Source organism: Balaenoptera acutorostrata, chromosome 20 (genome assembly GCF_949987535.1).
Source record: "Balaenoptera acutorostrata chromosome 20, mBalAcu1.1, whole genome shotgun sequence".
NCBI classification, from domain to species: Eukaryota; Metazoa; Chordata; class Mammalia; order Artiodactyla; family Balaenopteridae; genus Balaenoptera; species Balaenoptera acutorostrata.
Genome location: NC_080083.1, coordinates 4,808,813 through 4,833,428, shown reverse-complemented (window position 1 = coordinate 4,833,428; position 24,616 = coordinate 4,808,813). Strand labels below are relative to the sequence as shown.

The window sequence follows — 24,616 nt, the reverse complement described above, 5'->3', positions numbered from 1 at the left end:
GGCAAAGCAGGCTGGCCCTGCCCTGACCTTGCAATATGGTGGATGCCGCGGCGGCCCCCAGACGCGCTAGCCCTTCTGTGACCGAACCCCTGCCTGCTCCTCGCGCCGTCCTGCCTGCCAGCCGCGCCTCGGGGGCGGGCAGCCCCCCCTCAGCGCCTCTCTCTGCCGCCTTCCAGATCTGGTCCACTTCGACGTCCCCTCCATCCACGTGGAGCTGGGCTCGGCGCTGCGCCTCGGTCCCCGGGAGCACGTGCGGCGGCACTCGGTGGCTGAGAAGAGGGACTCGGAGGAGTCGGAGAGCACGGCCCTCTGAGCAGCGCCGCCGACACGCGTGTACCTACGGCTCCGTGCCGTCATGGCCACCGCGAGGTTGGAGCGTGGTGGACACCCGTGTGGCAGGTGTCGGCCACACAGATTTTGTGCGTTCCCTCCGGGTGGGGACTCTGGCCTTTTGTTTGATCTTGCCTTTCGACTTTGTGCCTATTTTGACCCCCTTTCAGCCTCCACGCCAAGTGACAGCCCCGTCCACCCAAGGGCCTGTGTCTCAGAAACGTCCTCCGCGGGGTGGGGCGTGGAGGGCCCAGCGGCCGGTCCGCCCTGGGCTGCCTGTCGCCTGAGCTGACGGCCACGGCGAGTCCTGCACGACCAGCCTGGTAGTACAGAGCGGGGACGGGGTGGGGTGCTCGCTTACAGGAGCCGAGAAGCCCGGGGGCCCTGACCGCCCTGCTGCTTCGCAGGGGAGGGCCGGCCAGGGCAAACCTTCATCCGTGGGCTGTACAGGAAATGGCTAAAAAACGACATCTAACAGTTCTACTTCTCCACACCGTGGACTGAAGCTCCCTTTCCTATCTTAAGGTTTTCTATTTCTGAATTTAAAAAATGACCTTGAGCATGTCTGGAGGGCCCAAAGGTAGCTCCCCAGGCCACCCCCTTCCCCCCCCCCCACCCGCCAACACTAGGTGTCGCTCAGTAATTGCAGCCGCCCAGGAGCATCAGGGCATCCAGGGCACGAAGATGTGGGGTCGCCTCTTTCTGGAGGTCCCAAGTGAATAGCAATAATCCTGTTACCCAAAGCTCAGACAGGAAGGGGAAACCAGCCCGCGGAGACCCCAGGCCTGCGCCCTCGGCCCTGCGGCGGGGAGAGCTTTGCTCATCCTCCCCATGAAGCCCCACCTGCCCTCGGGGAGGAGAGCCGGGGGTGCCTGGTCACAGCTGGGATGAAGGGAGTGAGAAATAGATTCGGGTCATGCATGCAAAGCCCAACCTTACAGTTTTATCCTTTTAAAATAGACATACCTATACAGGATATAATATTTGTATATATGAAATCTATATTTGTTTAATTTGAGCCATTCAATCCAAACCCATGTACAGGTGTACAATGAGAAACTTAAATGCTTAGTTATTTTTCCCAACCAAAAGTGTAAAATAACCCTCCTCCGACAGGGGGATTTGCAAACTTTTGACGTTAACAGCTTTGCTCGCTTGCTGGCAGGGCAGTTCAGTACCCAATTTGTAATGAAGCCCGGGGGGTTGAAAGTTAGTTACCTTTAAATACATGTACAAATAGCTGTCAATGGTAATGTTATTAAAATAGATTTATTATCCCTGAGTGTGGCCTATCTTGTTTTAATAACAAGCTCAAGGGGCCACGGGAGGTGATGCCAGGCGCTGCCTCAGGAGGGACCCCGAGGTCACGGCAAGGCAAGTCCAGTCCTTGGTCTGCGTCTCCCAGCACCTGAAACTTTAAAGCTCCTTCTCTAGTCTCCTGGAAGAATATGCAAATACTAGAGGCATCTTTCTTTGAAAATTCACTTTTCAAACACACACTAACCTCAGTGTTGTTCATCCTCAAAAGGCGGGCACCGGAGCCACCTGACGCGGTATTTCTCAGCACTCTGTAGGGCGGTGAGTGGCTGTCACGGGGCAAGAAAGCAACAGGGCTCCTCTTTCGCCGGAACAACGGGAAGGCTTGCGTTTCCCCGGGGCCCCTGCGTAGCCGGGCCTGGCCTACCCCGGCTGTGGGTCTGCACAACTTCTGCCAAAACACCAGGCTGCTGAGGCGTGGTGGCTCCCTGGGAACAGGTCCCCGCCACGATCATGCTGTTTCCGGGCACCCTGGGTCCCCAGCAGCGGCACAGGGACAAAGCACTCAGGTTCCAAACGCGACCTTCACTGTGTTCCGTTCTTGGAGACGCTTTTCCTGGAGGCTTTGCGTCCACAGCTACGCGCTCCTGGGGCCCCGCTGCCTCTGGGTACAGAGGGGACGGCTGGGCCGCAGCGGGGGGGGGGGGGTGCGCCCCGACTCCACCTGACAGACTGAAGACGCGGCGTGCACGGAGACGACGTCAGCCTCCTCCACCGCGCAGCGGCTGCGCAGGCCCCGTGTCGCTACTGGGCCCTGACCTTCTTGCTCTGCGGGCTGGGGGGCTGCTCGGCGGGGGCCCGTTTCCGCAGGGGCTCCGCATCCTCCCTGGCGAGCAGGGCCGCCCGCACCTGCCGCAGCTCCCGCCGCTCCCTGCGCTCCTCCATCTCCTCCAGGTCCCCGGCGAACAGGGCCTTCAGTGGCGCCATCAGCTTGGGCACCGTCGGGAGGTCCCCCAGGCTGACCTACGAAGCGAGACGAAGCAGAGAGGCTGGGGTGAGGCTGTCACGGCTCCCAGGCGCCGGCCACACCCCCGTCAGCAGACGCAGCCGTCATGTCAGGCCCAGGGGTGGGACAGGCCCAGCTTGACCACTCAAGAGAACACTGTCTCCCAGGCTTGTGCAGAAGCTCAAATGATGTCACTCTGGGGACCGACTGGGCCTCCAAGAGGCTCTCAATAGACTGTGTGCAGAAGGCCCCGTGCCAGTCGTGCTGGGCGGTGGCCCGAGCCTGGCCATCTGCGTGCGGAAGGAGGGCGTCTCAGCCCCACCCCACCCCGCCCCGCCCGCCCCCGCCCCGGCGGTCCTGGACCTTCATGTGGTCGAAGGCGATGCCGACTTTCTCATTGAAGTCAGGGCTAAAGAGCGGGATCTTGGCGTAGCGCTGGCTGAAGTGGTTCAGCATGACGAACCCTGCGTTCATGCGCATGCCCACACCGATGGCCTGGGAGGTGGTGCTGCAGAGACGGGGCGACACAAGGCTGGAAGGAACGAGTCACGCAGACCCCCCCTCCAGACTCTGCCCGCTCCGGCACCGGGGCTTCCTGCTGCCGACACCAACCCTCCGAGAGGCGGTCTTCCCACCGCCCCCAGGGAAGCCCAGGCTCTGTGCTGTCAGACCTCCTCCAGTGAGGGCCTCTGAGAAAAGCAGGGGCTGCCGACTTGGGGCAACACGCTCTTCCCTTAAATAGCGCAAGATCTGCCCCCGGCCCCCTTTTCCCGGCTTCCCGCTTATTCAGCGTTATTTCCAGTTCTTTCCCGAGCCGCGCCTCCCCCAGAACCTTGCCTGGAGGGCGCTGCAGAAATAAAGGCAGAGGCTCCGGAGACAACTGTGTGGGGTCAGAAGCCCCCAGGGCCCCTGGAGAGCAGACTAGCCCAGCATCACCGGGGAGGAGCGGGAGGGACCGGCTGACGCAAGCTCAGGGGGCTCCGCTACCTGTGTGTCTTTTCCACGGCTTCCTCTTCCAGACCATCTTCCAAGGTGGCCTCGTGGATCAGGAGGGTGGCGTCCTTCCCTAGAGTGTAAGCACAGGCCCTCTGAGAATCCCGCTCGGCCTGGGGTGGCCACAGCACTTGCCCCCGGGCCCTGGGACAAGGCTGCGAGTCAGGACACCCACCAGAATCGTCGGGGGGACCAGAGGTGGCTGCCCGTACTCACCCATCTGGACCAGCGCCTCGCAGGGCATGGTGTCCCCCGAATAGACCACCTTCCAGCCGGACGTGTGCACCAGCGCGCAGCCGAAGGCGTGCTTGCAGTGCCGGACCAGGCAGGTCTGAAACTGAGGGAGCGGGTGATGGGCTCGTGGCCCAGCTACCGCCTCGCCCCCTCCTCCCCACGTCACACGCTCCTGTCCCCCCACCGGCCCTCCCGCGCCCGGGCCCTCCCCATACCTCCTCCAAGCCACAGGTTTCCAGCAGCAAACTAATCAACCTTTCCACTTTGGGGTTGGAGACCTCAGCTCCTTTCTGAAGGCATTTGGCAGGAATAATACTGTGAGAAGATAAAAATACAAACAATCTGAAGTTCAAGTCACTGATTGGAGAGAACCCCGAAATCGCTATGATAAAGAAACAATTCAATTCCGTCATTGAGGCAGGGAGCGAGGGCGCTCGGCCCTGGAACTGTGTCTGGCGGAAGTGTGGCAAAGATCCAGAAACGGGAACAGACGTGAAGAGGGCAGAGAAAGTGGGAACCGCCTCACCCTGCCCCCGCGGTCTAAGCCTGCCTGGCGCGCTCACCTGACGTGGTGCAGCAGTGGCTGGCACTGGGTGTGGTACTGCTGGAGCCAGGCCCGGAGCTGGGTGGGGGCCACCACGAGCAGAGGGTGGCAAGGCTTCCCCAGCGACACCTGCAACGGGGAGAGCAGAGCGCCAAGCGCACGGCGCGCATTGCAGGGAAAACGGCGTGCCGTGGCCCAAAGCATGGCTGTGCGCGCGCATGCGTGTGTGCGTGTGTGTGTGTGTGTGTGCGCGCATGCGCTCATTCCAAAGAAGGGCAACAGGTCAGGGCAGTCCAGTCCTGCGCGACTCACCAGAGCCCGCTCCCTCTGCAGCAGGATGTTCAACAAGCCCTGGGAAGGAGGAGGGGACACGGATCAGCCAGGTCCACACCCGACCTCCTTCCCGCGCTGGGGCCCCTGGGTGCCCGGCGCTCTGGCGGCCACCGCCCCCCTGCCCCCAGCGGACCCAGCCGCCCGCCTCCGGGCGAGGGCAGCTCCGAGCAGCCGCATGGTGAGGGGAGACGCACGTGGCGCTGGGCTTGCGGAAGAGCCCAGGCCCGGGCGGAGGTGCGCGGCCGGGAAGAGGGAGGCGGCCCGCTCACCGTGTGGTGGTCCGCGTGCAGGTGGGACACGAACACGGCGGCAAGGGTGCCCAGGAGCCGGTCTACTTCGTCTCCGTAGTGGCGGCACAGCTGCCCGAAGGTGCCCTCCCCGCAATCCAGCAGCAGGGACGTGTCGGAGCTACGGGAGGAGACAGGTTTGCCCTCAGGGAGGAGGGCAGGACGAGGCTGGGTGCCCGTCTCCCGGGACGGCTCAGCTCCTCCCGCGGGAGCTGCTGCCAAGGGGATGGTGGTCTCACATGTCCGTCCTTGTGACACGAAATACTGTCGCGACGCTCTGTGAGGTTAAGTGCACGGAGCGTACCTAGAGCTACACAGATGCTGGGCACCCAAGAGAGTTTCTGCGGAAGGAGAGGGTGAGGACATGAAATCCACAAAACTCTACTTAGAAGGAACGTGGCGACAGCCGCTGTGGCCGCCAGGAGACCTGGAGGCTCTGCTTTAGCTGGCGCGGCCCGGGGACAGCGGCTGCACCAACGCCCTCCGGAAAGGCCAGGGCCGCTTCCCGCCAGCTCCTCCGTCACAAGAGAAACACGTCCCAGACCCGTGCGCTTCTGTCGTCGGGGTGCCCCTTACGACTGCCAAGTACGTTTAACGCGTTATTCGGCTGTTAGCCATCCACCACCAGCACCCGCATGACAAAGCAAAACTTAAAAACGAGCCTGGCTTCCCGCAGACAGCCCGGGTCCACCTCCCTGCGGACCTACACCACCAGGCAAACCCAGGCGGCTCACAAAGCGAACGCAGGAGCCCCGAAGCCGCTCCGCACCCCAGCGGCACCAGTGAGAGGCCCTATGACACAGAGGCGGACGCCAGTCCTGGCCTGGGTCTGCCCCACCGCCAGCCATGAGCAGCCTGGGGCAGGTGCACCGATGATGGGGCTGCAGGAGGTGGCCAGTCACGGGTTCACGGGAGGGACGTGGAAACTCAGCAAGACCGCCCCTTGGCAGGGCGACGGCATACACGTCAGCGGTTTTCAGCCGAAGACATAACTACGGGTGCCTGCCTCCAGTCCAGCGAGCTACGGAGGCCGTAACCGCCTGACCCCTCCCCCCGGGCCCCAGCCAAGATGGGCCTCCAGGGACGTACAGGCTGAACCTCCAGGTTAGCCTGGCGGGTGGAACAGGATCTGCTGAGAAAACCCCGGGCTCCCGATTACGGGCGCCTCCCATGCAAGGATTAATACCTGATGTTGATGAGAGTGGAGCTGACATTCCGGATCTTCATAGGGATCGCGGACCCCGTTCCGAGGAAGACCACTTCTGGATACTGGCCTCTCTTCTCTATGGAAAGACACACGTCAAGCTGTTCACTTCTTCAGGTCAGAAGTGAGCCAACACTGGAGTTAGTTAAGTCCAGCTCCACAGGAGGGGCTGGTGGTCCGACCTCCTTACACATGGGCCTGGGGCGAGGGGCCCCGGCGCTGCCTGGGAAGGAGAGCAAAGGAATTCCACAGGCCTTTCTGCAGCAGAGTTGCTCTAAGTGTTAAATAGCAAAGGCCACCTTTTCATGCTACAAGTCAGCATTTATCTACCGGGGCTGGGGACCCCCGGCCAGGCCCTGCTGCATTTTGCAGGGGTTCCGAGGGCCAGCTCCCAGAGAAGAGGCAGAGCCGCCTAGATTCTGAAGATGGGCCCCGCTTGGCCTGACAGGCCCCGGGTGCACGTTCACGAGTATGATCTAAATGGACCTTTAACGTGCAAACCAGAAACCCATCTCAAGCCCACGGCACGTGCAGCCAGGAAGTTATCTTCCTGAAATACCAGACGGGTGCCAGCTGGATTAAACCTGAACCCGCCCTCTGGTCCAGCCTTGTTTCTCCGCCTCATTCGTGAGCTAAAAACACCACTGGGAAAACCAAGTACTGGAAAGAGGGCACGGAGTTCCCCAGACTGCTCTTCCTGTCAGGGCGGTGAGAGCCCAGCAAGGTGAGTGACATGGCCGGAATCTTCCGTGGACCCTTCCCAGCAAAGACAGGACTAGGCTGCCGGCTCTGTCCAGGGCCTCACGGGAGGCCCCAGAACCGCCGCCCTCAGCTCAGCGTGGGCCTTGCCAGGAGAGCCTGGGCACCGTCACCTAACCTCCAACCTAACCAAGCAGTCCGGGCGGGGGCCGGCACTGGTGGTCTTAAGCGGAGGCCAGAGAAGCAATGGCTTCAACAGGTACCCGGGGCTCGACGGGGCCACGTTAAGCGGAGGCCAGAGAAGCAATGGCTTCAACAGGTACCCGGGGCTCGACGGGGCCACGCGGACCCTCCACTCAGTGCTGTGCGAACAGCTGCAGGAGGGCAGAGGCCAGGAGACACCGGGGCTGGGCCCTGGTCTGGCTCACCCGCCGGGGCCAGGCCGTCCTGCACAGTCTTCCTGTACTCCTGCACGCTCTCCTGGAAGTTAGGCAGCTCCAGGGCCTCAGCAATGAATTCCTCAGGGTCGCAAGTTACGATGGCATCCCTGCAAGAAGAAGGCATCAGGGGAGCGTGTGGCCCCAGGCAAACACCCTGCCCATCCAGCTCAATCCCTGGGGACCGCCTGCAGAAAATGCTTTCAAATCTAAGTGACTGGGGCCTGGGGCGGCTCCGCTCTCCTGCCCGGCAGACCTTTTCCCAGCTCAGGGCGTCTCACAGCTCCGGCTCCTCAGAACCTCTCAGCTCAAAGCAGGACGGGGCGGCCCTGGCACTCCTGACATTTGGGGGGGTGGACAGACGGGACGGTGCGGGCACTCTACGCAGCCCCCTGACCTCTGCTCGCTACATCCACTAGCACTGGGCATCCCCCAGGGCTGGGGGGGGGAGGGAAGGGGGCCCTTCAAGGGCCCCAACTATTCACCGCGACAGTGCCTGGTGTCCAGCAGTGGTCCAGAACGGGGTCTGCCCGGACACAGACACCACGGCGTGCACAGGACACTTCCAGTTATTCAAGGGTGAGATTTTAAAAGTTAAAGATGCAGGGCCGTAAGCACCTCTTGGGTGACTGGCTAAGGTGAACGCTGCAGCGCCTTTCACCAGCTGCCTCGGGCAGTGCCGCCCCGACTCGCTAACCCCGCTCTCACAATCACCCTAAGGGAACACGGTTCTCCTCAAGGACTTTTATAAGGCACTTGTTTCGCTACAACAGCAAAAAGCTGGAAATGCCTCCAACGCACCAACACCCGTATCTGGAACACCGGCGACAGTCTCCTTACGAAGACTATCGTGACACGGGAAAAAACTGGCAGCGCGTCAGGCCCTAAACCCACGGTGTAGACGTGTATTTTAACACATCCCCACGTACTCAAAGATAAAAAACACAAAACGTTAACCATCGCTGTGTCAGGGTGATGAGATTACGGCTGACTGATTTTCTTCACCCTACGCTCACTCATTTTCCACGTTCCAAAACAATGAACACACACGGCTGTTAGCAGAGGCAACTTTCGGGGAAGGACAGCCGTCAGTCCCCGCCTCCCCGCCTCCCCCAGGTCAGCTTAAAATGGGACGCAGCCACCGTCCGCCACCTATCGTCTGTGGCTCTTCCTGGGTCCAACACGGAGACCATGCAGCTGTGGAGCCTGTGCCATTGACCCCCCGGCCCCTCCCAGAACGAGCCTGACGCGCACCGCCCAGAACGAGCTTGCCGCGCCCCGCCCCTCCCAGAACCTGACGCGCCCCGCCCCCTCCCAGAACGAGCCCGACACGCCCCGCCCCCAGCCCCTCCCAGAACGAGCCCGACGCGCCCCGCCCCCGCCGAATGAGACCACACCCACCTCTGCCACTCGCGCCGGGGCCGGAGCTGGTACTTGAGGAGACACTGGCCGCGGACCAGGGGCACGCAGGGGGCAAGCCCTCCTTCCTGTAAGAGACGGAGCCACGGTCCGCGGGGGGCAGCTGGCTGGGGGCTGGGCAATGGGCCGAGCTGGGCCCCTACCTGAGGGCGGAGGCTGGCGAGCGGGGGGAAGATGCCGGGGTGGATGAGGCTGAGCTGTGTCTGGATCTTGTGGCTGCGGAGGTTGTGGACCGACTCACAGTGCTCGTTCAGGACCAGGTGCTGGGTGTCGGGCCCGAACCTAAGACAGACGACACACGGTCAGCACGGCGTCCTTCTGGGAACACTCCCACCCGCAGGGCGGCACAGGGGGCGGGGTGGCCAGGTGCTGGGAGTGTTCAAGAGGGTGAGTGACCTGTCCACCGAGGTCACCCTACGTGGCCAGACACAGCCCTGCTCCTCTTCCTCAGAGCCCGGCGTCTCTGCAAAGTCAGAGGCCCTGGGCGTGTGGGAAGGACACCAGGAGAACCAGGAGCAGGTACAGTGCTGGGGACTTGGAAACACAGGGAGCACGGGGGAGGAAGAGGAAAACAGTGATGGGTGTCAGCACTCAGACCCCGGGGGGCAGAGGACCAGGGCGCCGAGGAGGGACTGCCGGGGCCGGCGGGGGAGGGCGGTATCACCACGCGTCACCACGCGCCCGGTCCAACCCCAGCAAGTCCTTCCACCCGGCGCCGGCCTCGGCCAACGAAACCAGGAGTGGGACCCATCCTCCCGGTCGCTGAACGTGGGTTGTCGGCAAGATCAGGAGAGGGAAATGAAGCATGTTTAACGTGCTGCCTGACGTGTCGCGGTCGCTCAGTAAACTGAAGCTGTGGCTTTATCCTTGCAAGACTCTTCTTTAGGAAACACGCACGGGATGGTCCAGAGGCAGGATTTGTTCAGAGCTGAGGAAACCAGCCCCAGGCAAGCGGGGACAGTCTTCACAGCGGGGACGCCCCCAGAATCCAGGGAGGGCAGGAACCCCAGGGAGGGCTCAGGCGGGGGGCAGGGGCGGCGGCGGAACCGCGGCTGGCATGCGCCGGGGCTCCTACCTCCCCATCCACTGCTGGTATCTGCTGTCCAGGAGCACATGCTCCGGGGTCATGTGGACCACCAGGGCCACGGGGGCTTCGGCTCTTCCTTGGAAACTGGGAGGAAGGAAGCAGGGGGCTCTGCTGGGTCACGTGGTGCAAACTCAGGACACGCTGATCCGGGGCCCGGCAGCCAGGGAGGGCGCTGTGCGGGGCCGTGGTGGCCCAGGCCTCGGCAGGGGCAGCCATTGGTCAGTGCCAGGCCGCCCTTCCCGAGCCGTGTCGGCTCTCACCTCTCCGCCCGGAGACCCCTCCTTACCTCCTGAAGGTGGCATTCTCACAGAGGGGCTGAATGAATCCTTCGTCTGGACACTCTACCACGACGAAAGCGATCCTGGGGTCTGGGGCGGTGCAGATCTCTTCAGGCAGAATCTGTGAAGTCACTGAGGTCAGGACGTGCTCCCAGGGCAGGCCCTCGAGTCACCTGCTAACACCGCATCACCCTCCAGAGAAGCGCCGACGTAAGATCACCACCTTCACCCTTCTCGCCCTCTCCGCGGACACGCAGACAGGCGGCCGCTGGCTGGCAGAGGGCACTTCACACCTGAAGTGGCCGGACGGCCCGGTGTGGCACGCATGGTTCTCTCAGGTCGTGTGGTCCTGACGTCCTTACATCTTGTGACAACGTCATTCCCTTGGGCCACGCATCCGAATTCCACCCTTATGGGGTCCACCCTGAGCTCAAGTACAAGGGAAAGCATCCATCCTATAAGGAGACCCCCAAATCCTAAAGAGACAACCTCCAGAAACGGCCCGACATGGCCAGCTCTGATGTGCAGGACAAGCCTAGACAAGAGACCCTATTTTATCGCTCAGCTAAGTGCTGAAATCCAAGCTGTTCAGTCCCCTCAAAAGTGGTGTCTGCAGGGCCTGACCCAGGCAGTGACTCGGTCCAGCGTCCCGGTCCCTGCCTGTCACTGCTGAGACTGCAGCAACAGGGCACCTCACCTCTCTTCCTTCGAATGTGATGCTTTTCCCATCCTTGACAGCAGCAATGATGGGCGCAATGGCAGCTGTTCCGCTGAAACGAGAGGCGAGGCCTCGGTGAGGGCGGGGCTCTGGGATCTCAGCGCGCCCGGCGAGGCCCCCCAGCTGTCCCCGCCACTCACACTGGGAGGCCCAGCTCCTTCGCTTTGAGTACTAAGAAGTTTCCCTTCTTCATGTGGAGCTGTAAGGAAGAGATCTCCATGTAATTCCCGTGACTGATGAAGAAGCTTGGTTTTCGTCATTCGTTTTGAAATCAGTTGAGTTTAGCACTAAAAGCTGAATGATTTAAAACCAAGGTGTTTTATTTCCCATTAACTCCTTACACATCTAATAAAATGCAATCCATTTCCATATCAAATAAGACGTGTCCTCCAAGTACCTGGAGGAGAAAACACTGTTGCTTTTATTATCCTGCGCGGGTCAAGTAACAGCCAAAGGAGTGTCACTGGAACACGTTCTAGCAGAAATGATCGTGTAACCACCAAGTGACATGGCATTCCAGTGACAAGGACAGGGTAGAGCGTGTGGATGGTTTTTCTCCTCTACTTTTCATGTATTTGGCAAAACTGTGCTGTTGCTTTTATACGAAGTTACAATAAAAAGTTCCCAGTATTCTCTTATTATGTTAAAAGGGAAATCAATAATCCTAACACAAAACCTCATAATCATTCTGTACTTAAAAACTCATGTCCCAACGTTTTAGAAATCCACATATTTCCTACCTAATAACAGGAAAGTCAGAAATGGCATAAAATGTTAACAAGTCTTTCAGGGTTGACTTATATTTGAATTTCATTTTCTTCCTTAGATCTTGAGAAGCTATTTGCATTTCCTTTTAACTTCCTGAATTTACGAAACTACTCTTAGGGCCAAGTCTCCAGTTTGGAGCCGAAAGCCTTATTAGGATTCTAGGATTTTCTATCTTGGAAAACGTTATCCTAGAGGAATGATGACAGCTTAATGTGAGCACGTAATACAAACACGACAGAACTTAGATGACACCTTCAGATAACGACATTAACAGGCACTGTGGTGACCACAGACCCAGATGAAACTGGATGGAAGCAAAATGTTTCTAATGTTTAACAGGAATGTCAGGCCTAAGGCCGGTAAAACCTGTGCCTCCACTACAAGCTCAATTCAACCCGTGGAGAAAGTTGTTCCCGTCTGAAAACCGAACGCCAGCTCACAGGCCCCAGGGCAGCAAACGGCTGCCTGAAGCCCAGGCTCCTATCAGACAAGAGCTTCTCAGACCCTCACACCCAGAGCCTATTTCTCCCACCTCCCAGAATTTGAACTAGCTTTGCTTTACCGCCTTCTGAACCCTTAGCCGAGAAGCAGCAAATTTTCAGGAAAGGGAAAAGGGGCTGCAGGATGACACAGTGGGAGGAGCAGCAACAGATGGGAGGAGCCAGAGGCCAGGACACAGCCTGCGGCGACTTGGTGTTGGCGCCTCGGCTCCCAGGACAGCTGCCCCCAAACAGCTCCCTGATCACACAGAACACACCATGGTCGACGTAATCTGTTCAGGAAGGATTGATGCAGGGCCACTCAAAAGATTACCACGTAAACTGCTCTGAAAATTATTCTGCTGCCTAAAAATACAGACACACAGAAGTAACAAGCCTATGGGCAACAGTACTTAACTTTTATAAAAGTTAAGTACTTTTTATATCTAAGTAAAATAGATATAAACTATTTTTATAGATATTACTTTTTACTATCTAAGTAAGTTGATGGAAGTTATACTGGCAATGATCTTACAACTAACAACTAATATTACTACTAACCTTTCATAACTGTTCACTTGCTGGTGTTGAAAATTTTTACAAATGGATGAAAATTACAAATATATTTTAAAATCAACTTTACCAAGTTGACTTTAAATCAAATATATTGCTTTATAAAAAAAAAAAAATCAAAGCTCACGAAAAAGCAATGTAGTCTTACCGGAGATTAGACAACTGTTTGCTGCAGGTTCTAGTATAATAAAATTTTAATGCAAAGTCCTATTGAAAGTAGGCAATTAGATCTGAAAAACACGTGATTGTAATAACATTTTCATAGAAATTGACCAACTTCAGTTTACCAATCTAGGCCTTTGTGAATGCTAGCCAACATTAAAATTAGTCCAGGTGCTTCCCTGGTGGCGCAGTGGTTGAGAATCTGCCTGCCAATGCAAGGGACACGGGTTCGAGCCCTGGTCTGGGAAGATCCCACATGCCACGGAGCGACTAGGCCCGTGAGCCACAATTGCTGAGCCTGCGCGTCTGGAGCCTGTGCTCCGCAACAAGAGAAGCCGCGACAGAGGCCCGCGCACCGCGATGACCACTTGCTGCAACTAGAGAAAGCCCTCGCACAGAAACGAAGACCCAACACAGCCATAAATAAATAAATAAATAAATAAAAATTAGTCCAGTGTCGACCCACCAAGGTCATGTGACTTTTCTGGACTGTTAAACTTTGTTGTAATAAAATGAGAGAGAAAAAAAAATTAGTCCAATGTCAGCAGCTCAATGACTACAGTAAGAGGATATAAACTAAAGCAGAGTTGAAGGAGCCTTAATAAAGGCCTGATTCATTTGAAGGGAAATGAAGCTTTTTGTAAAAAAGTAGTCTTTTGATCCTTCTCAAACTCTTCCAAAAAATCGAAGAGGAGGGAACACCCCCAAACTCATTCTATGAGGCCACCATCACCCTGATACCAAAACCAGACAAAGATGTCACAAAGAAAGAAAATTACAGGCCAGTAACTTTGATGAATATAGATGCAAAAATTCTCAACAAAATATTAGCAAATTGAATCCAACAACACACAAAAAAGATCATACACCACGATCAAGTGGGATTTATCCCAGGGATGCAAGGATTCTTCAATATATGAAAATCAATCAATGTGATACACCATATTAACAAACTGAAGGAAAAAAAACATGATCATCTCAATAGATGCAGAAAAAGCTTTCAACAAAATTCAACACCCATGTATGATAAAAACTCTCCAAAAGGTGGGCATAGAGGGAAACTACCTCAACATAATAAAGGCCATATGTGACAAACCCACAGCAAACATTATTCTCAATGGTGAAAACACTGAAACGATTTCCTCTAAAATCAGGAAAAACACAAGGGTGCCCACTCTCGTCATTATTATTCAACATAACTTTGGAAGTCCTAGCCACAGCATTCAGAGAAGAAAAAGAAATAAAAGGAATCCAAATTGGCAAAGAAGAAGTAAAACTGTCACTGTTTGCAGGTGACATGATACTATACATAGAAAATCCTAAAGATGCCACCAGCAAACTACTAAAGCCAATCAATGAATTTAGTAAAGTTGCAGGATACAAATTAATAAACAGAAATCTCTTGCAATCCTATACACTAACAACAAAAGACCAGAAAGAGAAATTAAGGAAACAATCCCACTTACCACTGCAACAAAAAGAATACAATACCTAGGAATAAACCTACCTAAGGAGGCAAAAGACCTGTATGCAGAAAACTTTAAGATACTGATGAAAAAAATCAAAGATGACACAAACACATATAGAGATATACCATGTGCTTGGATTGGAAGAATCAATATTGTGAAAATGACTATACTACCCAAAGCGATCTACAGATTCAATGCAATCCCTATCAAACTACCAATGGCATTTTTCACAGAACTAGAACAAAAAATTTTACAATTTGTATGGAAACACAGAGGACCCTGAATAGCCAAAGCAATCTTGAGAAAGAAAAACAGAACTGGAGGAATCAGCCTCCCTGACTTCAGACTATACTACAAAGCTACAGTAATCAAGAAAATGTGGTACTGGCACAAAAACATATATATCAATGGAATAGGATAGAAAGCCCAGAGATAAACCCACGCAGCTATGGTCACCTAATCTATGACAAATCAGGCAAAAACATACAATGGAGAGGACTTCCCTGAATCAGGCAAAAACATACAATGAAGAGGACTTCCCTGGTGGTGCAGTGGTTAAGAATCCGCCTGGCAATGCAGGGGACACAGGTTTGAGCCCTGATCCGGGAAGAACCCACATGCCGCGGAGCAACTAAGCCCGTGCGCCACAACTACTGAGCTGCGCTATAGAGCCTGCGAGCCACAACTACTGAAGCCTGCGTGCCTAGAGCCCGTGCTCTGCAACAAGAGAAGCCACCGCAATGAGAAGCCCACGCACCGCAACAAAGAGTAGCCGCCACTCGTCACAACTAGAGAAAGCCCGTGCGCAGGAATGAAGACCCAACGCAGCCAAAAATAAATTAAATAAATAAATTTTTTAAAATTAAAAAAATATATATAATGAGAAAAGACAGCCTCTTCAATAAGTGGTGCTGGGAAAACTGGACAGCTACATATAAAAGAATGAAACTGGAACACTCCGTAACATCATACACAAAAATAAACTCAAAATGGATTAAAGACCTAAATGTAAGGCCAGACACTATAAAACTCTTAGAGGAAAACACAGACATAATGCTCTTTAACATAAATCACAACAACATCTTTTTTGACCCATCTCCTACAGTAATGAAAATTAAAACAAAAATAAACAAATGGAACCTAATTAAACTTAAAAGCTTTTGCACAGCAAAGGAAACCATAAACAAGACGAAGGGACAACCCTCAGAATGGGACAAAATATTTGCAAACAAAGTAACTGACAAAGGATTAATCTCCAAAATATACATGCAGCTCAAACAGCTCAATATCAAAAAAACAAACAACCCAATCAAAAAAAGGGAAGACCTAAATAGACATTTCTCCAAAGAAGACATAGATGGCCAACGAGCACATCAAAAGATGCTCAACATCACTAATTATCAGAATAATGCAAATCAAAACTACAATTAGGTATCACCTCACACTGGTCAGAATGGCCATAATCAAAAAACCTACAAACAATAAATGCTGGAGAGGGCGTGGAGAAAAGGGAACCTTCAATACACTATTGGTGGGAATGCAAATTGATTCAGCCACTATGGAAAACAGCATAGAGTTTCCTTAAAAAACTAAAGATAGAACTACCCATTACTGGGCATATACCCAGAGAAAACCATAATTCAAAAAAATACATGCACCCCAATGCTCATAGCAGCTCTATTTACAGTAGCCAAGACATGGAAGCAACCTAAATGTCCATCAACAGAGGAATGGATAAAGAAGATGCGGTACATATATACAATGGAATATTACTCAGCCATAAAAAGGAACGAAATTGGGTAATTTGTAGGGACGTGGATGGACCTACAGAGTGTCATACACAGTGAAATAAGGCAGAAAGAGAAAAGCAAATGTCATATAATAACGCATATATGTGGAATCTAGAAAAAACGTATAGGTTATCTTATTTGCAAAGCAGAAATAGAGACACAGACGTAGAGAACAAATGTATGGATACCAAGGGGGAAGCGGGTGGGGTGGGAGGAACTGGGAGACTGGGATTGACACATACACATTATTGATACTATTTATAAAATAGACATCTGATGGGAACATACCATATAGCACAGGGAACTCTACCTAATGCACTGTGGTAACCTAAATGGGAGGGAAGTCCAAAAAGGAGGGGATATCTGTACGTGTATGGCTGATTCACTTTGTTGTGCACTGGAGGCTAACGCACATTGGAAAGCAAACATGCTCCAATAAAAATTAATTTAAAAAAAGCAATCCCCAAATCCTCAGAAATATTTCTGCTGTATTTAAAACAAACAAACAAACAAACATGGGGTCCATAGACACAATGGAGTATTACTCAGCCATTAAAAAGAAAAAAATGAAATAATGCCATTTCCAGCCACAGGGAAGGAGATAGAGGTGATCGTACTAAGTGAAGGTAGTGAGACAGGGAAAGACAAGTATAATAAGACACCACTCACGGGTGGAATCTAAAAGTGGATACACATGAACTTTACAAAACAGACACAGCCTCACGGACTTAGAAGAGAAACCTGTGGTTACCGAAAGGGAAAGGTGGTGGGCAGGGAGACATAAGCAGGTTGAGGTTAACATATACACACTACTATTTATAAAATAATCAACAAGGACCCAGGCTACAGCACAAGGAACCCTACTCAACACTCTGGAATAACTGATATGGGAAGAGAACCCGAAAAAGCACACACATAGGTCTACGTATAAGGAAATCAAGTTCCTGTACACGGAGGAAAAAACAGCAGCGATAAGAAAACCCGCAACGCTGTAAATCACCTACGCTCCAATAAAAAATAAAATTTAAAATAGAAAAAAAGAAAAAAAAAATGCCAAATCTGTTCCCCTCAGGCCTCGGTGCCCTGAGCTGGTGTCACATCCCTGGAGCCCGAGCAGGCTTGGGGCCCAAGGCTGGACTGTCAAGGGCTAAGGGATCCAGGGAGGACATGCCAGCAAACGAGCCCCGCCTGGGACCTGGCCTGCCTGGTGCCCTGGGCACGTGCCCACCCTCTCCAGACCCAGGCGGGCCCTCCTACAGCGAAACCAAGCAGGTGCGCCCGAAGGATGGTGGAGCCCATGGGCTGGAAGAGCTCCGAGAGTCCCCTGGGCTCCACGCCTCCTTAGGGTCGCCCCACCTACCTACAGAAGACAGCACCCTCAGCAGAGTGGTGACACCGGAGTGGGGACTGGCTGAAGGCAGGAAGGGCCGTAAGGGGTGAGGGGAAGAAGTCACGAGACACAAGCCTGGGGCGTTTCTTCTGGCCCATTCCCCTCTAACTGGCAACCCAGGAACAGCACTTTGCCTCAGGCTCTGGTTGCCGGGGAACCAGAGCCAGTCACGGAGAAATGCTGCCTCCTTGTGGCCGTTTCCCGTAACAACAACTTTAAAACCAGTGCTGAGGGGCACTTGATCTTCACAAGGCCTGCGGGGCTGTGAATGACACCTGCCCTCAAGAAATGCCCTGGGGTAAATCATCGGAAAAGAATTCAAAACAGGGCTGACTTTCAACAGGCCAATTTCAAGAGGTAAAGTATGCACACACTGTATTAAAAAAAAAAAAAAGCACATGGAAAGATACTCAACATCGCTCAGTATTAAAGAAATGCAAATCAAAATTACAATGAGGTATCACCTCACATCGGTCAGAATGGTGTCATCGTCAAAAAAAAGTCTACAAAGAATAAATGCTGGAGAGGGCATGGGGGAAAGAGAACCCTCCTACACTGTTGGTGGGGATGTAAATTGGTACAGCCGCTATGGAGAACAGTGTAGAGGTTCCTTAAAAAACTAAGCGTAGGGGCTTCCCTGGTGGCGCAGTGGTTGAGAGTCTGCCTGCTAATGCAGGGGACACGAGTTCGAGCCCTGGTCTGGGAAGATCCCACATGCCGCGGAGCGACTAGGCCCATGAGCCACAACTACTGAGCCTGCGCGTCTGGAGCCTGTGCTCCGCAACAAGAGAGGCCGCGATAGTGAGGCCCGCGCACCGCAATGAAGAGTGGCCCCCGCTTGCCACAACTAGAGAAAGCCCTTGCACAGAAGCGAAGACCCAACACAGCCAAAAATAGAATAAATAAAAAAAAATTAAAAAAAAAAAAAAAACTAAGCGTAGAATTAGCATATGATCCAGCAATCCCAGTCCTGGGCTTAGATCCGGAGAAAATCCTAATTTGAAAGGACACGAGCACCCCTATTTTCAGGGCAGCACTATTTACAATATAGCCAAGACACAGAAGCACCCGAATCGACCAACGACAGATAAATGAAGCATATGTGGTACATATATGCACTGGAATACTACTCGGACATAAAAAAAAACGAACTAATGCCATTTCCAGCAACAAGGATGGACCGAGAGATTATCATACTCAGTGAAGTAAGTCAGAGAGAGAAAGACAAATATCATATCAATAACAGGTGCAATCTATACATTCATACAATCCAACTAATTTACAAAAGAGAAACAGACTCACAGACTAAGAAAACAAACTTATGGTTATCGAAAAGGAAAGATGGGGGGAGATAATTTAGGAGGTTGGTTATATTCAGCCGATATTCAAAAAGGACCTACTGAATAGCACAGGGAACGCTACTGAACACACTGTAAGAACTTATACTGGGAAAAGAAACCGAGAAAGAATACATATACGTCAATGTATAACTGAATCAAGTTCCAGTATGCCTAAAACAAACACAACCTTGGAAATCAACTCTACTCCAATATAAAATAAAAATTAAATTAAAAGAAAAGAAAAAGAAAAAACAAGAGTGGGGCATGAAGAAGTGCTGCCGCCTTGTGGCTCTTTCCTGTAACAACAACTTTGAAACCTGTGCTGATGGGCACTGAATACTCACAAGGCCTGTGGGGCTGTCAAGGAAAGACACCTGCCCTCCAGAAATGCCCCAGGTAGGGCATCCCAAAAGAATTCAGAAGCGGGCAGACACCTGAGAAGCCAATTTCAAGAGGTACGTTTTACTTACCCCGTTTACAAAAAAACCACATGAAAAGATGTCCAACATCGTGAAATATTAGAGAAATGCAAACCAAAACAACGAGGTTATCACCTTACACTGGTCAGAATGGCCACTGTCAAACAGTCGACAAACGATGAAGGCTGGAGAGGGTGTGGAGAAAAAGGAACCCTCCTGCACTGTTGGTGGGAATGTAAATTGATACAGCCACTATGGAGAACAGTATGGAGATTCCTTAAAAAACTAAAAATATAACTACCATATGACCCAGCAATCCTACTACTGGGCATATACCCTGAGAAAACCATAATTCAAAAAGAGACATGCACCACAATGTTCACTGCAGCTCTATTTACTATAGCCGGGACATGGAAGCAACCTAAGTGTCCATCAACAGATGAATGGATAAAGAAGATGTGGTACATATATACAATGGACTATTACTCAGCCATAAAAAGGAACAAAATTGGGTCATCTGTAGAGATATGGATGGATCTAGAAAACTGTCAAACAGAGTGAAGTAAGTCAGAAAGAGAAAAACAAATATCATATATTAAAGCATATATGTGGAATCTGAAAAAATTGGTGTAGACAATCTTATTTACAAAGCAGAAATAGACACACAGATGTAGAGAAGAAACGTATGGCTACCAAGGGGGAGTGGGGGGATGAATTGGGAGATTGAGATTGACATGTGTACACTATTGATACTATGTATAAAACAGATAACTAATGAGAACCTACTGTATAGGCTCAGGGAACTCTACTCAATTCTGTGGTGATGTAAATCAGAAGGAAATCCAAAAAAATAGGGCATATATGTATACGTATAGCTGATTCACTTTGCTGTACAGTAGAAACACAATATTGTAAAGCAACTATACTCCAATAAAAAAAAATTAGTCCAACGTCAGCAGTGTAACAACTACAGTAAGATGATATAAACTAAAAGAGGTGAAGGAGTCTCAATAAAGGCCTGATTCATTTGAAGAGAAACAAAGCTTTTTGTGAAAAAGTAGTCCTTTAATCCTTCTCAAACTCTTCCAAAAAATTGAAGAGGAGGGAACACTCCCAAAGACATTCTATGAAGCCATCATCACCCTGATACCAAAACCAGACAAAGACAACACCAAAAAAGAAAATTACAGGCCAATGTCTTTGATGAATATAGATGCAAAAATTCAACAAAATATTAGCAAACTGAACCCAATGATACACAAAAAAGATCACACACCACGACCAAGTGGGATTCATCCCAAGTTCACAAGGATGGTTCAACATACTCAAATCAATGGGATATACCACATCAACAGAAGAAAAGACAAAAACCACACGATCATCTCAATAGATGCAGAAAAAGCATTCGACAAAATTCAACATCCATTCATGATAAAAACTCTTATCAAAGTGCACATAGAGGGACCATGTCTCAAGATAATAAAAGCTATTTATGACAAACCCACAGCCAACATAATACTCAATGGTGAAAAGCTGAAAGCCTTCCTGCTAAAATCTGGAACAAGGATGTTCCACTCTCTCCTCTTCTATTCAACATAGTATTGGAAATCCTAGCCACAGTAATCAGAGAAGAAAAAGAAATTAAAGGTATCCAAATTGGAAGGGAAGAGGCAAAACTGTCATTATCTGTAAATGATATGATACTATATATAGAAAACCCTAAAGACTACACACAGAAACTACCAGAACTGATAAACCAATTCAGCAAGGTAGCAGGATACAAGATTAACATACAGAAACCAGTTGCATTTCTTTACATCAACAATGAAATATCAGAAAGGGCATGTAAAAAAATAATACCTTTTAAAATCACAACCTGAAGAATAAAATACTTAGGGATAAACCTTGCCAAGGAGGTGAAAGACATATGCTGAGAACTATAAAACATTAATAAAGGAAGTTGAAGATGATTCAAAGAAATGGAAAGATATCCCACGCTCTTGAACAGGAAGAATTAATACTGTTAAAATGGCCATACTACCCAAAGCAATCTACAGATTTAATGTGATCCCTATCAAATTACCCATGATATTTTTCAAAGAAGTAGAACAATCCTAAAATTCATATGGAAGCACAAAAGACCCAGAATTGCCAAAGCAATCCTGAAGAAAAAGAGCAAAGCAGGAAGCATAACCCGCCCCCAGACTTCAGACAATACTACAAAGCTACAGTAAGCAAAACAGCATGGTACTGCCACAAAAACAGACATATGGATCAATGGAACCAAACAGAGAGCCCAGAAATAAACCCACACACCTAGAGCCAATTAATCTTCAACAAAGGAGGCAAGAATATACAATGGGAAAAACAGTCTCTTCAGCAAGTGGTGTTGGTAAAGTTGGACAACCACATGTAAATCAATGAAGTTAGAACACACCTTCTCACCATACACAAAAGTAAACTCAAAATGGCTTAAAGACTTAAACATAAAACATGACACCGTAAAACTCCTAGAAGAGAACGTAGTCAAAACATTCTCTGACATAAACCCTACCAGTGTTTTCTTGGTCAGTCTTCCAAGGCACTAGAAATAAAAACAAACAAATGGGACTTAATCAAACTTACAAGCTTTTGCACAGCAAAGGAAACCATAAACAAAATGAAAAGACAACCTGTAGAATGGAAGAAAATATTTGCAAACAATGCAACTGACAAGGGCTAAAATATACAAACAGCTCATACAACTCAACACCAAAAAAACCAAACAACCCAATCCAAAAATGGGCAGAAGACCTAAAGAGATATTTCTCCAAAGAAGACATACAGATGGCCAACAGGCACATGAAAAGACGCTCAACATTGCTAATTATTAGAGAAATGCAAATCAAAACTACAATGAGTTACCACCTCACACCGGTCAGAATGGCCATCATTCAAAAGTCTACAAATAAATGCTGGAGAGGGTGTGGAGAAAAGGGAACCCTCCTACACTGTTGGTGGGAATGTAAATTGATACAGCCACTATGGAGAACAGTATGGAGCTTCCTTAAAAAACTAAAAACAGAATTACCATATGACCCAGCAATCCCACTACTGGGCATATACCCTGAGAAAACCGTAATTCAAAAAGAGACGCGTACTACAATGTTCATTGCAGCACTATTTACAATAGCCAGGACAGGGAAGCAACCTAAATGCCCATCAACAGATGAATGAATAAAGATGTGGTACATAGATACAATGGAATACTCCTCAGCCATAAAAAAGAATGAAATAATGCCATTTGCAGTAACTTGGATGCCAACTAGAGATGATCATACTAAGTGAAGTCAGAAAGAGAAAGACAAATACCATATGCTATCACTAATATGTGGAATCTAAAATATGACACAAATGAACTTATCTATGAAACAGACTCACAGACATAGACAACAGACTTGTGGTTGGCGGGGGGCGGCAGAGGGACGGACTGGGAGTGTGGGATTAGCAGATGCAAACTATTATATATAGGATGGATAAACAACAAGGTCCTACTGTATAGCACAGGGAACTGTCTTCAATGTCCTGTGATAAACCGTAATGGAAAAGAATATAAAAAAGAATGTCTATATGTGTATAACTGAGTCACTTGGCTGTACAGCAGTAATTAACACAACACTGTAAATCAACTATACTTCAAACAAAAAAAAAATTCCTAAAAAAAAAAAAAAAAAGTAGTCTTTAACTTCAGAAACTTATCAACTATTTCTGAAGTTCAAGAGGGAGGCTCACAGCCAAATAGGAAACAGGTCTCTGTAGACTGACTCTGGCTGGAAGAGAATCTGGAAGTACATACAAGCATAGGTGGTTTACTGGGAACCAGGACAACTGTTTCCTCTGAACACAGGTGATGGTAGGAGCTGCTACCTTCAAATTACCGGAAACCCTTAGGTCACCAGACACATGTTCATGTAGAGCGTCCAGCAAGGTGCTTACCTTACAGACAAAAGCTACGACCAAGGAGGGGTCCCTGCCGTGCATTTTCTGGCCAGCACCTGAGGAGAAACAAATCCGACCCCACGAGGTAAATGGCAATGTCTCCAGGTGCCACAGATCGGTGATCGTCGGATACCTAATCTGACTTCACACAAACTTAAATGGATGGAACTGTTTGGATACAAAGGTCAAAGAAACGTATTTTTTCTCAAGCAGATCTTTTCTTTTTCCCACTCGTGTTGAGATCTGAGTAAACAAAAATGCAAAATGCCAACCAGAAAATGGCAAGTGAAATGTTTAAAAAAATGACACATTTTACCTAGAAGTGGAGATGAGAGGGAAAAATAAGTTGTAACGTGCTTTACAATCAAGTGTAAGAACATGGGAAATAACACAAAAGCTACAAGGCCTGCAGAAACGACGTGGGTGTCAGCCCTCACCCGAGCCACCCAAAAAGGACAGCAGGGAGGGCCAGCCCCTTGTCGGTCCTCAGACGGACACGGCCTCGGGGCAGAGACAAGAACTTATCAGCCCTGCCCATCCCTGGACAACAGCACCCTCAAGCAGCCCAATTCGTGTGATACGTCTCATCCTAGAATTTTAATCCAGTTTCCCAGTAGGCTGTCATTCTGGAAGAAAAGGTGCAAATCCACTCGTTGATATGACTGGTCTGCTTAGCTGTTAGGTTCTGCACTCAGGATAAACTAACTTGCGTTACTGCTGCCTTAACGAGAGACAAAAAGTTCATCGTGCCTTCTCTGCAGTGCTGACGCTGTGCTGAAACACCTTCTTTGTGTGTGGGGTTCTGCACATATGATGGGTGCACATATAAGGAAGTGATTTTGATTTGGGGATGATACTGACTTGCTACAAGTGAAATGGGAATTCAAACAAAAATCCAAAGACTGTAATGAACTGTAAAGACTTAATGATCTATACTGTATGATGAAATAAACAATGTAACTTTATACCAAAAAAAAGAGAGAAACACAAGCCTCCCAATCAATCATTTGCCAGGTCCTGCTCTTCCTCTGGTTAAACTGAACCCGAAGCTTGGGGCTCCCCAGGGCTGCGGACTGGCCCCTACAGCTTCGTGTGGCCGCTTTTAAAGACAACCTTCTCACCTGCCCCACAGCTGAATCCTAACGCGATAAGAAAAAGCGTCTGTTTTGCACCCAGAACTTCCTCATGACAGAGATTCGAATGCAGCGCAGCAGGAGCCAGCCGATTCAGACAGACTCCCGCCCCCAGCAGCCCCAGCAGCCCCAGCAGCCCCAGCAGCCCCCCCAGCGCGCCGCCGTCCAAGCACCATTACCGGCCGCCAGGTGCTGCTCCCCTTCCGCTGGTCCCGCGTCTGGAGACAGCTCTGGACTCTGCCTCTCTGGACTCCGCGCTGGCTGGTGCTCCCCGTTCACCTGTTCGCCT

At 50.7% G+C, this 24,616-nt stretch overlaps 2 protein-coding genes across 6 annotated transcripts in view; one reads left to right on the top strand and one right to left on the bottom strand.

Annotated features, from left to right (window-relative positions):
• ARHGAP44 (Rho GTPase activating protein 44) overlaps nucleotides 1-24,616 on the top strand; it is a 209,525-nt gene that overhangs the window by 147,332 nt on the left and 37,577 nt on the right. For 2 of the 4 annotated variants that reach the window (XM_057535554.1, XM_057535553.1), the window contains one exon: nucleotides 177-1,598. The exons of 1 other annotated variant lie outside the window; for it this stretch is intronic. In XM_057535554.1, the coding sequence (XP_057391537.1) occupies nucleotides 177-313 (137 nt within the window). In that variant the 3' untranslated portion in view covers nucleotides 314-1,598. Of the gene's footprint in view, nucleotides 1-176; nucleotides 1,599-24,616 lie in introns of those variants that run through there. One more of the 4 variants, XM_057535555.1, reaches the window with a different exon arrangement.
• ELAC2 (elaC ribonuclease Z 2) overlaps nucleotides 1,581-24,616 on the bottom strand; it is a 28,435-nt gene continuing 5,399 nt past the window's right edge. The window contains exons 7-24 of one of the 2 annotated variants that reach the window (XM_057535551.1): nucleotides 24,507-24,614; nucleotides 23,192-23,250; nucleotides 10,967-11,025; nucleotides 10,806-10,878; nucleotides 10,117-10,229; nucleotides 9,819-9,914; nucleotides 8,887-9,025; nucleotides 8,726-8,811; nucleotides 7,211-7,434; nucleotides 6,171-6,267; nucleotides 4,967-5,105; nucleotides 4,677-4,715; nucleotides 4,384-4,493; nucleotides 4,036-4,135; nucleotides 3,803-3,923; nucleotides 3,581-3,659; nucleotides 2,957-3,101; nucleotides 1,581-2,610 (exon numbers count right to left, since the gene is read on the bottom strand). In XM_057535551.1, coding sequence (XP_057391534.1) covers nucleotides 2,392-2,610; nucleotides 2,957-3,101; nucleotides 3,581-3,659; nucleotides 3,803-3,923; nucleotides 4,036-4,135; nucleotides 4,384-4,493; nucleotides 4,677-4,715; nucleotides 4,967-5,105; nucleotides 6,171-6,267; nucleotides 7,211-7,434; nucleotides 8,726-8,811; nucleotides 8,887-9,025; nucleotides 9,819-9,914; nucleotides 10,117-10,229; nucleotides 10,806-10,878; nucleotides 10,967-11,025; nucleotides 23,192-23,250; nucleotides 24,507-24,614 — 2,006 coding nt within the window. In that variant the 3' untranslated portion in view covers nucleotides 1,581-2,391. The remainder of the gene's footprint in view (nucleotides 2,611-2,956; nucleotides 3,102-3,580; nucleotides 3,660-3,802; nucleotides 3,924-4,035; nucleotides 4,136-4,383; nucleotides 4,494-4,676; nucleotides 4,716-4,966; nucleotides 5,106-6,170; nucleotides 6,268-7,210; nucleotides 7,435-8,725; nucleotides 8,812-8,886; nucleotides 9,026-9,818; nucleotides 9,915-10,116; nucleotides 10,230-10,805; nucleotides 10,879-10,966; nucleotides 11,026-23,191; nucleotides 23,251-24,506; nucleotides 24,615-24,616) is intronic. The other variant, XM_057535552.1, reaches the window with a different exon arrangement.